Source organism: Nycticebus coucang, chromosome 7, assembly GCF_027406575.1.
Source record: "Nycticebus coucang isolate mNycCou1 chromosome 7, mNycCou1.pri, whole genome shotgun sequence".
Lineage (NCBI taxonomy): Eukaryota > Metazoa > Chordata > Mammalia > Primates > Lorisidae > Nycticebus > Nycticebus coucang.
Genome location: NC_069786.1, coordinates 66,171,543 through 66,186,680, shown reverse-complemented (window position 1 = coordinate 66,186,680; position 15,138 = coordinate 66,171,543). Strand labels below are relative to the sequence as shown.

General features: G+C 38.3%; 1 protein-coding gene across 7 annotated transcripts in view; it reads right to left on the bottom strand.

Annotated features, from left to right (window-relative positions):
• The window catches only part of UBR3 (ubiquitin protein ligase E3 component n-recognin 3), a 233,625-nt gene that overhangs the window by 78,647 nt on the left and 139,840 nt on the right, over positions 1-15,138 (bottom strand). For all 7 annotated transcript variants that reach the window (XR_008381290.1, XM_053597855.1, XM_053597858.1 and 4 more), the window contains exon 25: positions 247-396. Coding sequence is in view for 6 of the 7 variants with exons in the window: in XM_053597855.1 (XP_053453830.1) it covers positions 247-396 (150 nt within the window). In the remaining variant the exon portion in view is untranslated. The remainder of the gene's footprint in view (positions 1-246; positions 397-15,138) is intronic.

Below are 15,138 nucleotides of genomic sequence, written 5' to 3'. Positions count from 1 at the left end.
TGATACACCATCATAATTTAAAGAAAAAATAAGTAATAAAGTAATAAGATCTCTCTATTAAGGACTTCTTCTAGCACTCATTGCCAGAACCAGATAAAGAATCTCTGCTATTTGAATCTAAATTAATCCTTGGTATAAAGATTTATAGTTATAAATAGACAAAGATATAACTTTCATTTAATATGTTTATTAATCTGTTGTATATAATTTAGCTTAAAAATGTTCCCATGGAAAAATTAATTTTACCTGAGGATGCTTGTAACAGTACAACCAATCCTGTAGGTCGGTCTTCAGAAGAGGGGCCACTCTGTCCACAAATAACACAGTCATACACTGCCTCAGAAACTTGTGGTTCTGCTGTGGTAATCTCCATAGGAATATCATTCTCAGGAGAATCTGAGGGGGGAAAGTTACATCTCTTAATTCTCATGGAGAAAAATCTGGCTTCAATAAAAACGTACGGAAAAAAATAAGTTCAAAAATTTTCAGCTTCAATATCAATAAAGTATACAGTAATTAAATTATGGGAAAAATTACCTTAGTATAATTTTTACTCAAAATTAGGCCCAAAAATGCAATAACTTTATATAATGAAAGATTTTAAATAGCATATGGTTAAATGTACATGTAATATGTCATTCACCTATAAAACTGATACCAAAACTTTAGAAGCAAAGACATTTTTATCAAAAAAGAAATTTTTTTTTAAAGTAACATTTTAAAGGAAATAAGGGAGCTTGTTTTAATTTTCTTTGAGGCATCTAAGAGGGAAATTTACAACAGCATGATATTGGGGGGAAATGGTAGTGTTTACTAGACCATAAAAAAGGACAAAACTGTCTTCCTTATTTTTAATTTTAATATTCAAAAATAATAGTTACCAATATGTTTATTTATATAAAGAATTCATTTAAAAATGATTATATAATATACAGTAGAACCTCTAGTAAGATGACCACCCAAGAAACTGTAACAAACTGGTCAACAGATAGACGTGGTGAACATAAGGAAGTAGGCCTACTGTACTGACAATGTATATGAGGTGTATGTCTGGGCTATGAAAATTAGGTCAATTTAAGGAGGTGGTCAACTATGGAGGATCTACCATATTAATAAGGAAGACCTACTATAGAAATAATAAAATGTGTTATATGTATTCTATGGAATACTATTAAGACAGAGAAAAAGATAGTGACCTATGCATCTTTTGTAATAACCTAGATGTAATTAGGGACCATTCTCCCCAGGGAAGTACCAAAAGAATGAAAAAATAAACACCACGTATACTCACTCAATACTAAATTGGAACTAGTTAATCAACACCTATGTGTTCACAGGAAAGGAAAACTCAATGAAATTGTTTGGGTGGGAGAAGGAAAAGGGTAAATTTCCACCTAATCGGTACTTTGAATGGGTTCATTATACACTTTCTGGGTGAGGGGCACACCGATAATTTCTGACTTAAAATTTATAAAAGCAAACTACATGTAACCAAAACATACGTACCCCCATAGTATACTGAAATAAACTTTAAAAAATAAAGAAAATAACAGTAATCTGCTAATGTATAATGTTATGAATAGTAAGAATAAAATATAGTCAATTATGATTTGTAGATAAAGACACTTAAATTCATAAAGATCAGTGATGCTGCCTATAATGGGGAAAAAAAAAAAAAAAAAACATGTGGAGGGAACTATGAAAGACCATGGAAGCAGAAGTGCTTTAATGAGATATTTAAAAGATGGAGGCATATGGGCTCGGCACCTGTGGCTCAAGCAGCTAAGGTGTCAACCACATACACTTGAGCTGGCAGGTTCGAATCTAGCCCAGGCCCGCCAAACAACAATGACGGCTGCAACCAAAAAATAGTCGGGCATTGTAGCCAGCACCAGTAGTCCCACCTACTTGGAAGGCGGAGATAAGAGAATTGCTTGAGCCCAGGAGTTGGGGGTTGCTATGAGCTATGATGCCACAGCACTCTACCCAGGGTGACAGCTTGAGGCTCTGTCTCAAAAAAATAAAGAAAGAAGGAATAAACGTACATCTTTATTAATAGTGACAGGAAAATGGAACCTAAAAGAGAACTTTGAATAATGTCTAGTATTAATGGAAATAAAAATAAACCAATAAAGAAATTAGCAAAAATCCATCTATACATGAATAGAATCAGAACCACAAACCATAATGTCTACTAATATAAAAATAGTTGGTCAGAGTGTGGAGCAAGATGGAGAACTAGAGACATCTCCTTAGCAGCCACTTGTGGTGAGACAGGGAAGAAAGGGCTCCCGCTATCTCTGGCTAGAGAATCCTGCCAAGCAGTATCATTCCAGGAGCACAGTGCAGTAGGGGACTCCAAGAGCCAATAAGGAGGTCAGGAGCTATGGAAAACAGGCACAGAAGGTAAGTGCCTGGGCACTGACAGAGGCCATCCAGCACCACAGAGGAAAGCTAGAGACAGGAAAGGCTGATTCTGCAGTTTTTTGTTTTTTAACTGGACTGGTTCCTGGAGCTTCCTTGCAAGGTTTTAAGCCATCAACTGAACTTGAACAGTCAGGATTAAATCTAGTCAGGATTAAATCACTGAGTGGGGAAGACCTCCTATTGGCTTGGCTACTAGCAGGGCGCCACCACCATGGGAGGGCCAGTCTACAGGGTCCTACTGCATGGTGAGCTCTGACACACCTGCTGAGCTCAGGCAGGCATCCTTGGGTGAGTTGAACTGCTCCTGCACTCCCAGGAAAGCCACTTTGTGGCCAGGGGATATTGTTTGGAAGGTCAAGGCATGCCTCTTAAGAAATCTGGCAAGAGCTTCAGGATCCCAATCCTACAGACAAGGAATGTTAGTGAAATTACTACGCTGTGATTGAGGGCAAATTAATCAGGAAGATGGAACTGCATATCCTTGGCAACTCAAGAGGGGCTTCCAGAACCCATCTCATATAGCAGAAGTGTGTTTTGTATATCCTAACACCACAGCAGAACCTGGTGTCCAGGAAGTATATTGCAATATATATGTTTTTTTCCTCTTTTTTCAATTTTTTCTCATACTTGTTTTTCTCCTTATTATTATTGGGGTTTTTTGTTTGTTAGTTGGTTGGTTTGGTTTGGTTTGGTTGTATTTTTATTTTTTCATTTTTACTTTCTTCAAGAGGAAGGGCTCGATAGCAGCTATGGTTTTCAGCTCCCTTTACTCGTTCTTTTTTATTTCTCTCCTTTTTTCCCTTTTCTGTAATTTTTCATCTATCCTACAGAAATTTCTGATATAAAAACTAAGATATCCCCCTTTTATCTTATATATTTTATTTTTAATTTCCCTTATCTATTTTTATTATTTCTTTTCTTTTTTGATCTGCTTTATTATATTTTATTTTATATTTTATTTATGAAACAGAGCTTTACTCCAAGGTCTGAGCTAGGGTATCACAGCATTGGTCTGGCTCAAGAAGTCTTGAGCCCTGGTCTAGGGGATCCTTCTAGCTTTGGCCTTTGGAAAGATGGTATTGGTAGGTTACCACTGTGTCATACTGCTGATTTAATTCTGTATTTGACAGAAATAGGGGTCTTGCTTTTGCCCAAGCTGATAAGGAGCTGATGACTTTGAGAGATCCACCCAACCCAAACCTCAGAGTCCTGCAATTGTGAGTGTGGGTCAAAGTACCATACCAAAACCTACCATTTCTCCTCTCTCTTTTCTCTTTCTGTCATTCTTCTCTCCTTTTCTTCAATTTCTTCCTTTCACCCTTCCTTTTTTTTTGCTTCGCTTTTTCTTTCCTTTCTCCCTTCTCACTCTTTACCCTTCTCTTACTTTTGGCCCTATACCAAAAGGATACTTCAAAACCTAAGCACAGCTACAAGGTAATTTAAAGTGAAGGGGAAAATAACAGGAAAAAGTAAGGGAAGGAAGTGAACAAGAGGAAAACACTTGAGGAGAAACCAACATAACAATTCTGGCAACATGAAAACTCAGAACAGAGTAACACACTAGCTACTGCAGAATACTCTGCCTAAATAAAGACTCTGCATAAAGAAAGACTCTGCATAAAGAAATGATGAAAATGAAAGAAAGGAAATTTAAAATATGAATAATTTTAAAAGTGAAGAGAATTGAAGAGAAAGTAGAAAAAAATCAAAAGGAAATTCAAAAACAGAACCAAATAATGGATGCAAGATATGAAGAATTTTAAAAGGATATAGCAGAGCTTAAGAAATTGAAGGAGTCGGGGGCGGCGCCTGTGGCTCAGTCGGTGGGGCGCAGGCCCCATATACCGAGGGTGGCGGGTTCAAGCCCGGCCCCGGCCAAACTGCAACCAAAAAATAGCCGGGCGTTGTGGCGGGCGCCTGTAGTCCCACCTACTTGGGAGGCTGAGGCAAGAGAATCGCTTAAGCCCAGGAGTTGGAGGTTGCTGTGAGCTGTGTGAGGCCACAGCACTCTGCCGAGGGCCATAAAGTGAGACTCTGTCTCTACAAAAAAAAAAAAGAAATTGAAGGAGTCAATCATGGAACTTAAGGATGCAGTAGAAAGCATCAATAACAGGTTAAACCATGGAGAAGAAATAACCTCCGAACTAGAAGATAAAGCTCTTGCACTAACCCAAGCATTTGAAGAGACAGAAGAGAAGAGAAAAACAGCAGAGTAATCACTTAGAGAACTCTGGAACATCACAAAGCATTCAAACATGCAAATTATGGGTATCTCTGATGGTAAAAAAGAATAACACAAAGGACTGGAAACCTACTGGAGGATATCATAAATGAAAACCTCCCAAACATCACCAAAGATTGTGACACACTCCTTCTGGGGGTATATCAAACCCCAGAAACTCTCTAATATAGAGCATCTCCAAGACACAGTGTAATGAACCTGTCCAAAGTCAAGATAAAAATGAAAATTCTGAATGCAGCCAGGAGTAAACACCAATTGACCTACAGGACCAGATCCATCAGGTGACAGCAGACATCTCAGCTGAAACTTTCCAATTTGTATCCTGCTAAACTAAGCTTCAAATTCAATGGGAAAACCAAATTTTTTACTGTCATGCAAATATTGAAGAAATTTGACACAAGAACAAACTATACAGGAAATACTTAGACTTATTCTACACACTGACCATCACAATGAATTACCAGCAAAGTAAACCCTCAGAAACTAAAGGACATAACTTAGCTTCCACAGTGGCACAAGGAATACAACAGACTTTCACAAAATAAGATGAATAGAACTCTACCACATTTATCAATTCTCAATAAATGTACATAGCTTAAATTCCCAACTGAATAGGCACAGGTTGTCTGATTGGATAAAAAAGCACAAGGGATCTACATGCTTTCTCTAGGAAACACACATAAACTTGAAGGATAAAACAAGATTTCAGGGTGAAGGGTTGGAAAACAGTATTTCAAGAAAACAGAGATCAGAAGATAGGAGGGGTCACAATCTTATTTTCAGATACAAGTGAATCTAAAGCAACTAAAGTTAAGAAAGACCAAGATGATCATTTCATGTTTGTCAAGGGAACAATACAAGAAGACATTTCAATTCTACATATTTATGCACCCAACTTAAATGCTCCCAGATTTATAAAACAGAACTTAATTAGTCTGAGCAATTGATATCCTATAAAACCATAATAGCTGAAAACTTTAACAACCCTGTGACGGAACTGGACAGATACAACAAGAACCAAGCCAAAAAAAGTCAAGGACTCTATTCCTTTCACAGTAGTGCCAAAGAAGATGAAATATTTGGAAGTATACCTAACAAAAGACGTGAAGGATCTCTACAAAGAGAACTATGAAACTTTAAGAAAAGAAGTACCTGAAGATGTTAACAAATGGAAAAACATACTATGCTCATGGCTGGGAAGAATCAACATTGTTAAAATGTCTATACTACCCAAAGCAATATATAATTTTAATGCAATTCCTATTAAAGCTCCATTGTCATATTTTAAAGACCTTGAAAAAATAATACTTCGTTTTATATGGAATCAGAAAAAACCTCAAATAGCTAAAACATTACTCAGAAATAAAAACGAAGCAGGAGGAATCATGCTAACAGACCTGAGACTGTACTATAAATCGATAGTGATCAATTGATAGCACGGTAGAAAACAGAGAAGTAGATGTCTGGAACAGAATAGAGAACCAAGAGATGAATCCAGCTACTTACCGTTATTTGATCTTTGACAAGCCAATTAAAAACATTCAGGGGGGAAAAGATTCCCTATTTAACAAATGGTGCTGAGTGAACTGGATGGCAATCTGTAAAAGACTGAAACTGGGCCCAGACCTTTCACCATTAACTAAGATAGACTCTCACTGGATAAAAGATTTAAACTTAAGACATGAAACTATAAAAATACTTGAAGAAAGTGCAGGGAAAACTCTTGAAGGAATCGGCCTGGGTGAATATTTTATGAGTAGTACTCCCCAGGCAATTGAAGCAGTATCAAAAATACGCAATGTGAACTGATCAAACTAAAAAGTTTCTGCACAGCCAAGAACATAGTAAGTAAAGCGAGCAGACAGCCCTCAGAATGGGAGAAAATATTTGCAGGTTATACCTCTGATAAAGGTTTAATAACCAGAATCCACAGAGAACTCAAACATATTAGCAAGAAAAGAACAAGTGATCCCATCTCGGGGTGGGCAAAGGACTTGAAGAGAAACTTTTCTAAAGAAGACAGATGCAAGATCTACAGACACATGAAAAAAAGCTCATCATCCTTAATCATCAGAGAAATACAAATCAAAACTACTTTGAGATATCACCTATAACCCCAGTAAGAGTAGCCCACATAACAAAATCCCAAAACCAGAGATGTTGGCGTGGATGTGGAGGAAAGGGCACACGTCTATACTGCCGGTGGGAATGCACACTAACACGTTCCTTCTTGAAGGATGTTTGGAGAATACTTAGGGACCTAAAAATAGACCTGCCATTTGATCCTATAATTCCTTTACTAGGTTTATACCCAGAAGATCAAAAATCACAATATAACAAAGACATCTGTACCAGAATGCTTATTGCAGCCCAATTACAATTGCTAAGTCATGAAAGAAGCCCAAGTGCCCATCGACCCACGAATGGACTAGCAAATTGTGGTACATGTATACCATGGAATATTATGCAGCCTTAAAGAAAGATGGAGACTTTACCTCTTTCATGTTTACATGGATGGAGCTGGAACATATTCTTCTTAGCAAAGTATCTCAGGAATGGAAAAAAAAGTATCCAATGTACTCAGCCCTATTATGAAGCTAATTTATAACTTTCACATGAAGACTATAACCCAACTATAGCACAAGAATATGGGGAAAGGGCCAAGGAAGGAGAAGGGGGGGGGAGGTTAGGGGGGAGGGAAGGTAATGGGTGGGGCCACACCTACGGTGCTTCTTAGAATAGGTACAGGTGAAACTTACTAAATGCAGAATACAAGTGTCTACATACAATAACTAAGAAAATGCCATGAAGGGTACATTGAAGTTTGATGAGAATATTTCAGATTGTATATGAAACCAGCACATTGTACCCCTTAATTGCACTAATGTACACAGTTATGATTTAACAATAAAAAAAAAAGATAGAGTTTATTTCCCCACTCCTTGAATGTCAGCTGGCCTAGACTTGCTCTAACCAGGGAATGTGACAAAAATAACAGTATTCCATTCCAACACTAAGCCTCAAGTGATCTTGCAAGCTTCTCTCTCCTGCTTCTTCTCAATTCCACCATCTCCAAGTAGGCTAGCCGGCTACAGAAAAAGATAAATTATGCCACCAGCTCAGGCCAGTCCCAACTTAACCAATCAGCAGATCACAGAACCATGAATGAGTACATGAGTTGGTAAGTGATGAGATCAGCTAAGCCACCTGTAGAAAAGTTTGTTTCAAATCAGAACAATGGAACCCCAAAATAAGAAGTGGTGGTGGTTGTTTTAAATTACTAAATTTTAGTGTGGTTTTTAACATAACAATTGCTAACTGATACAATGATTCTACTGCATGTCAATTATAATATGGAACCTTCCAAAAGAATTAAAATACTCTACCTTACCAAGATGTGAGTCATGAAGGCTAATATTTTAAACGGTAAAGGTGATTCCATTCAGAATATCTTTGAGCTTAAAATATTAAAAAATCATTTTCCTAAAGGAGCCTTTTAATATCTACTTACTTTACAACAACTAATCTTTGTATCATAAGTTTCAGTATTCATAAATATTACAATTCTGCTTCAAAAGTTTACATAGTTATATAAAATTTCTTATTCTAATGTTGGTTAAAATTACTTAAACCTTATTTTACAAATAAAATTCATATTTAATTACAAAATAGCCTTTGTCTTTACTTTGAAATGTCATATTGAAGAATTCATTGGATTAATTTAAACTAAGCATTATATTTATAAAACAAACAGAAAGCTTCTTTGCATATGTTTTGCTTTCATGATAGTGGATTTTTGTGGTTGAATGGAAGAGAAAAGGTCAAATAAAATACATTTTTGTTTGAAAGGGAGAAAACAACTGCAAAACACAAGTGGCACAGGATTGTGGTCTGCAGCCCAATAGTAGACACAGAGAATTTTCTTTATTGCATAAATTGATCCAAAAATTTAAGTGTTTTATTTGTTTTTAAGAACACACAGGGAGCCTTGGGCTGTTGCCCTGGGTAGAGTGTCCTGACGTCACAGCTCATAGCAACCTCAAACTCCTGGGCTTGGCACTGCCCAGACCTCCATAAGAGCTGTGCAGCGACCCCCGACCGGTGACCCGCACCCACCGGGCCTCCGTATTCCCTGACCAGGAACTGCGGGAGCCACGCAACGCTGCGTCCTCCCTTCTGTGTCCTCCCAGCTTTAACACTAGCCTGTTCATCTGGACAGGGACTCTGGTAGCTGTGTGCCCTTTGGAGCCCTCCCTGCCTCTGCACAGAGCTCTTCTCCTGGCCAGAGACTGCTGGAGCCTTGGGCTCTCTGTGCCAAAGTCGCTGGGCGCCTGGCACTCCCTGAACCGTGCACACCACCCCCAGCCCTGTTGCTGGATCCGGGTGTGTCACAAACCGGAGCTGCTTCCACAGCCAGAACTCCCTAGCTAGAGCAGCCCCAGAGGAACTATACAGGGTCACTCCCTACAAAGATCCAGCAACAATAGAGTGATCCTGCTGGGGTCTAATCTTGGAGAGACACCTCCCCAACTCTGACGATAGCCAGAGGCAACGGTGAAAAACAATCATGAGGCGAAATCAACAGAAAAACTCTGGCAATATGAATAATCAGAGTAGATCAACTCCCCGAAGGATCCATGGGGCAGAAACAGCACAAGACCCCATGCCCAAACAAATAGCTGAGATGTCAGAAATTGAATTCAGGATCTGGATAGCAAGTAAGATCGAATTAGAATTCCAAAAGTTATCTCAAGAATTCAACGGATTCAAAGACCAAATGACCAAAGAATTCAACACATTGAGACAAGAAGTTGCATCCCTCAAAGATCTGAGAAACACAGTAGAATCCCTCAGTAACAGAATAGAGCAAGCGGAAGAAAGGATTTCTGACACTGAAGACAAAGCTTTCGAACGCTCCTAAACCCTCAAAGAAGAAGAGAAATGGAGAGCAAAAACAGACCACTCTCTCAGAGAGCTCTCGGATAATTTGAAGAAAACCAATATCCGTCTTATACGGATCCACGAAAGTGACAAAGTGGCTTCACAAGGCACAGAGTCTCTTCTCCATGAGATTATGAAGGAGAACTATCCAGACATGCCAAGAGTTTCCGAAATTCAGATAGCAGACAGTTTCAGAACTCCAGCACAACTCAACCCAAATGAGACATCCCCCAGACACATCATAATCAATTTCACTAAAGTTAATATGAAGGAGAAAATTCTGAAAGCTGCCAGACGAAAGAAAACCATCACCTACAAGGGGAAGAATATCAGAATAACTGCAGATCTCTCTGCTGAAACCTTTCAAGCTAGAAGAGGATGGTCATCGACTTTTAATCTCCTAAAACAAAATAACTTTCAACCCAGGATCCTGTACCCAGCTAAATTGAGCTTCATTTATGACGGAGAAATTAAATACTTCAACGACATTCACATGTTGAAGAAATTTGCCACAACTAAACCAGCTCTCCAGGACATTCTCAGACCTATCCTCCATAAAGACCAGCATAATTCTCCACCACAAAAGTAAACCCACCCAAAAAATTTTTGATCAAATTTCAATTTCCACAGTCGCAAAAGGATTAAAAATGTCCACCAGTCTCTCGAAAGCCTTATCAATACTCTCAATTAATGTGAATGGTTTAAATTGTCCTCTAAAGAGGCATAGGTTGGGCGGACTGGATACAAAAACTCAAGCCAGATATCTGCTGCATACAAGAATCACATCTTACATTAAAAGACAGATACAGACTCAAGGTGAAGGGATGGTCATCTATATTCCAGGCAAATGGAAAGCAGAAAAAAGCAGGCATTGCACCTGTTCGCAGATGCAGTAGGCTTTAAAGCAACCAAAATAATTAAGGATAAGGATGGACACTTCATATTTGTTAAAGGTAATACTCAATATGATGAGATCTCAATTATTAATATTTATGCACCCAACCACAATGCACCTCAATTTATAAGAGAAACTCTAACAAACATGAGCAACTCGATTTTCTCCACTTCCAAGTAGTTGGAGATTTTAACACCCCTTTAGCAGTCCTGGATAGATCCTCCAAAAAGAAGCTAAACAAAGAAATTTTAGATTTAAACTCAACCATTCAACATCTGGACTTAACAGACATCTACAGAACATTTCATACCAACAAAACTGAATACACATTCTTCTCATCAGCCCATGGAACATACTCCAAAATTGACCACATCCTAGGCCACAAATCTAACCTCAGCAAATTTAAAAAAATAGAAATTATTCCTTGCATCTTCTCAGACCATCATGGAATAAAAGTTGAACTAAATAACAACAGGAACCTGCATACCCATACAAAAACACGGAAGCTAAACAACCTTATGCTGAAGGATACATGGGTGATAAACGAGATTAAGAAGGAAATCACCAAATTTTTGGAACAAAACAACAATCAAGACACGAATTACCAGAACCTCTGGGATACTGCAAAGGCAGTCCTAAGAGGGAAATTTATAGCACTGCAAGCCTTCCTCAAGAAAACGGAAAGAGAGGAAGTCAATAACTTAATGGAACATCTCAAGCAACTAGAGAAAGACGAACACTTCAACCCCAAACGCAGCAGAAGAAAAGAAATAACCAAAATCAGAGCAGAATTAAATGAAATTGAAAACAAAAGAATTATATCAAAGATCAATAAATCCCAAAGCTGGTTTTTTGAAAAGATCAATAAAATAGATAAACCTTTGGCCAACCAAACCAGGAAAAAAAGAGTAAAATCTCTAATTTCATCAATCAGAAATGGTAATGATGAAATAACAACAGACCCCTCAGAAATTCAAAAAATCCTTAAGGAATACTACAAGAAACTCTACACTCACAAATATGAAAATCTGAAAGAAATCGATCAATACTTGGAAGAACGCCACCTACCATGACTTAGCCAGAACAAAGTGGAAATGTTGAACAGGCCTATATCAAGTTCTGGAATAGCATCAACTATACAAAACCTCCCTAAAAAGAAAAGCCCAGGACCAGATGGCTTTACGTCAGAATTCTACCAAACATTTAAAGAAGAACTAGTACCTATACTACTAAACCTCTTCCAAAATATAGAAAAAGAAGGAATATTACCCAGCACATTCTACAAAACAAACATCACCTTGATCCCCAAACCAGGGAAAGACCCAACAAGAAAACTATAGACCAATATCACTAATGAATATAGATGCTAAAATACTCAATAAGATCCTAACAAACAGAATCCAGCAACATATCAAAAAAATTATACACCATGACCAAGTCGGATTTATCCCAGGGTCTCAAGGCTGGTTCAATATACATAAATCTATAAATGTAATTCAACACATAAACAAACTTAAAAATAAAGACCATATGATTCTTTCAATTGATGCGGAAAAAGCTTTTGATAATATCCAGCATCCCTTCATGATCAGAGCACTTAAGAAAATTGGTATAGAAGGGACATTTCTTAAACTAATAGAGGTCATCTACAGCAAACCCACAGCCAATATCGTATTGAATGGAGTTAAACTGAAATCATTTCCACTTAGATCAGGAACCAGGCAAGGTTTCCCATTGTCTCCATTGCTCTTTAACATTGTAATGGAAGTTTTAGCCATTGCAATTAGGGAAGAAAAGGCGATTAAGGGTATTCACATAGGGTCAGAACAGATCAAACTTTCACTCTTCGCAGATGATATGATCGTATATCTGGAAAACACTAGGGATTCTACTACAAAACTTTTAGAAGTGATCAAGGAATATAGCAATGTCTCAGGCTACAAAATCAACACCCATAAATCCGTAGCCTTTGTATATACCAACAATAACCAAGCTGAACAAACAGTCAAGGACTCTATTCCTTTCACAGTAGTGCCAAAGAAGATGAAATATTTGGGAGTATACCTAACAAAGGACGTGAAAGATCTCTACAAAGAGAACTATAAAACTCTAAGAAAAGAAATAGCCGAAGATGTTAACAGATGGAAAAACATACCATGCTCATGGCTGGGAAGAATCAACATTGTTAAAATGTCCATACTGCCCAAAGCAATATATAATTTTAATGCAATTCCTATTAAAGCTCCATTGTCATATTTTAAAGATCTTGAAAAAATAATACTTCATTTTATATGGAATCAGAAAAAACCTCAAATAGCCAAAACATTACTGAGCAATAAAAATAAAGCAGGAGGAATCATGCTACCAGACCTGAAACTGTACTATAAATCAATAGTGATCAAAACAGCATGGTACTAGCACAAAAGCAGAGAATTAGATGCCTGGAACAGAATAGAGAACCAAGAGATGGATCCAGCTACTTACCGTTATTTGATCTTTGACAAGCCAATTAAAAACATTCAGTGGGGAAAAGATTCCCTATTTAACAAATGGTGCTGGGTAAACTGGCTGGCAACCTGTAGAAGATTGAAACTGGGCCCACACCTTTCACCATTAACTAAGATAGACTCTCACTGGATAAAAGATTTAAACTTAAGACAAGAAACTATAAAAATACTTGAAGAAAGTGCAGGGAAAATTCTTGAAGGAATCAGCCTGGGTGAATATTTTATGAGGAGGACTCCCCAGGCAATTGAAGCAGTATCAATAATACACTACTGGGACCTGATCAAACTAAAAAGCTTCTGCACAGCCAAGAACATAGTAAGTAAAGCGAGCAGACAGCCCTCAGAATGGGAGAAAATATTTGCAGGTTATACCTCCGATAAAGGTCTAATAACCAGAATCCACAGAGAACTCAAACGTATTAACAAGAAAAGAACACGAGACCCCATCTCAGGGTGGGCAAGGGACTTGAAGAGAAACTTCTCTAAAGAAGACAGACGCACAATCTACAAACACATGAAAAAAAGCTCATCATCCTTAATCATCAGAGAAATGCAAATCAAAACTACTCTGAGATATCACCTAACCCCAGTAAGAGTAGCTCACATAACAAAATCCCAAAACCAGAAATGTTGGCGTGGATGTGGAGGGAAGGGCACACTTCTACACTGCTGGTGGGAATGCCCACTAATACGTTCCTTCTGGAAGGATGTTTGGAGAATACTTAGAGACCTAAAAATAGACCTGCCATTCGATCCTATAATTCCTTTACTAGGTTTATACCCAGAAGACCAAAAGTCACAATATAACAAAGACATCTGTACCAGAATGTTTATTGCAGCCCAATTCATAATTGCTAAGTCATGGAAGAAGCCCAAGTGCCCATCGACCCACGAATGGACTAGCAAATTGTGGTACATGTATACCATGGAATACTATGCAGCCTTAAGGAAAGATGGAGACTTTACCTCTTTCATGTTTACATGGATGGAGCCAGAACATAGTCTTCTTCGCAAAGTATCTCAGGAATGGAAGAAAAAGGCCAAGGAAGGGGAAGGGAGAGGGGAGGTTTCTGTGGAGGGAGGGTAATGGGTGGGGCCACATCTATGGTGCATCTTAGAATGGGTATAGGCGATTGCACTAATGTACACAGCTATGATTTAACAATAAAAAAAAAAAGAAAAAGTTTATCTAACACAGTCTACATTCAAATTTGCTTAATTGTCCCAATAGTGTGACTTAAGAATTTTTTTGTTGGATAGAGAAACCAAACCTTCAAGTATATGGATGATATTATTTGCCATGTTTTTTAGACCCTCTTATTTTAGAAGTAGAATAATCCCCCTTTTTGGGTGGTACCTATGGCTCAGTGAGTAGGGCGCCGGCCCCATATACCGAGGGTGGTGGGTTCGAACCCAGCCCCAGCCAAACTGCAACAAAAAATAGCCAGGCATTGTGGCAGGCGCCTGTAGTTCTGGCCACTCGGGAGGCTCAGGCAAGAGAATCGCCTAAGCGCAAGAGCTGGAGGTTGCTAGGAGCTTGATGCCATGGCACTCTACCGAGAGACTGTATCTTAAAGAAAAAAAAAATTTTTTTTTGTCTTACTTGACGTAGACATTTTAGAAACGTTCAAGCAGTTGTTTTATATAATAAAATGTCTGACACTTTAAAAAAAAAAAAAAAAAAGAACACACAATATAGCTTAATTTTAAAATATAACTGAGAGCCAGCCATGGTGGCTCACACGTGTAATCCTAGCGCTCTGAGAAGCCAAGGTGGGTGGAATAGGTGAACTCAGGAGTTCCAGGCCAGTCTGAGCAAGAGTGAAAGCCTGTCTCTAAAAACAGCCGGATGTTGTGGCCGGCACCTGTAGTCCCAGCTACTTGGGAGGCTGAGGCAAAGAGGATAGCTTGAGCCCAAGAGTTTGAAGTTGTTGTGAACTGTAACACCACAGCACTCTACCCAGGGCAACAAAGTGAGACTCTGTCTAAATACACACACACACACACACACACACACACACACACACACACACACACACACTGAGAAGTACTTGCTGCTACCCTACTGGGTAAGTTACTATTCATAAACTAAGTACAGTATTAGAATTCACTGTTTTCTGCTAAGT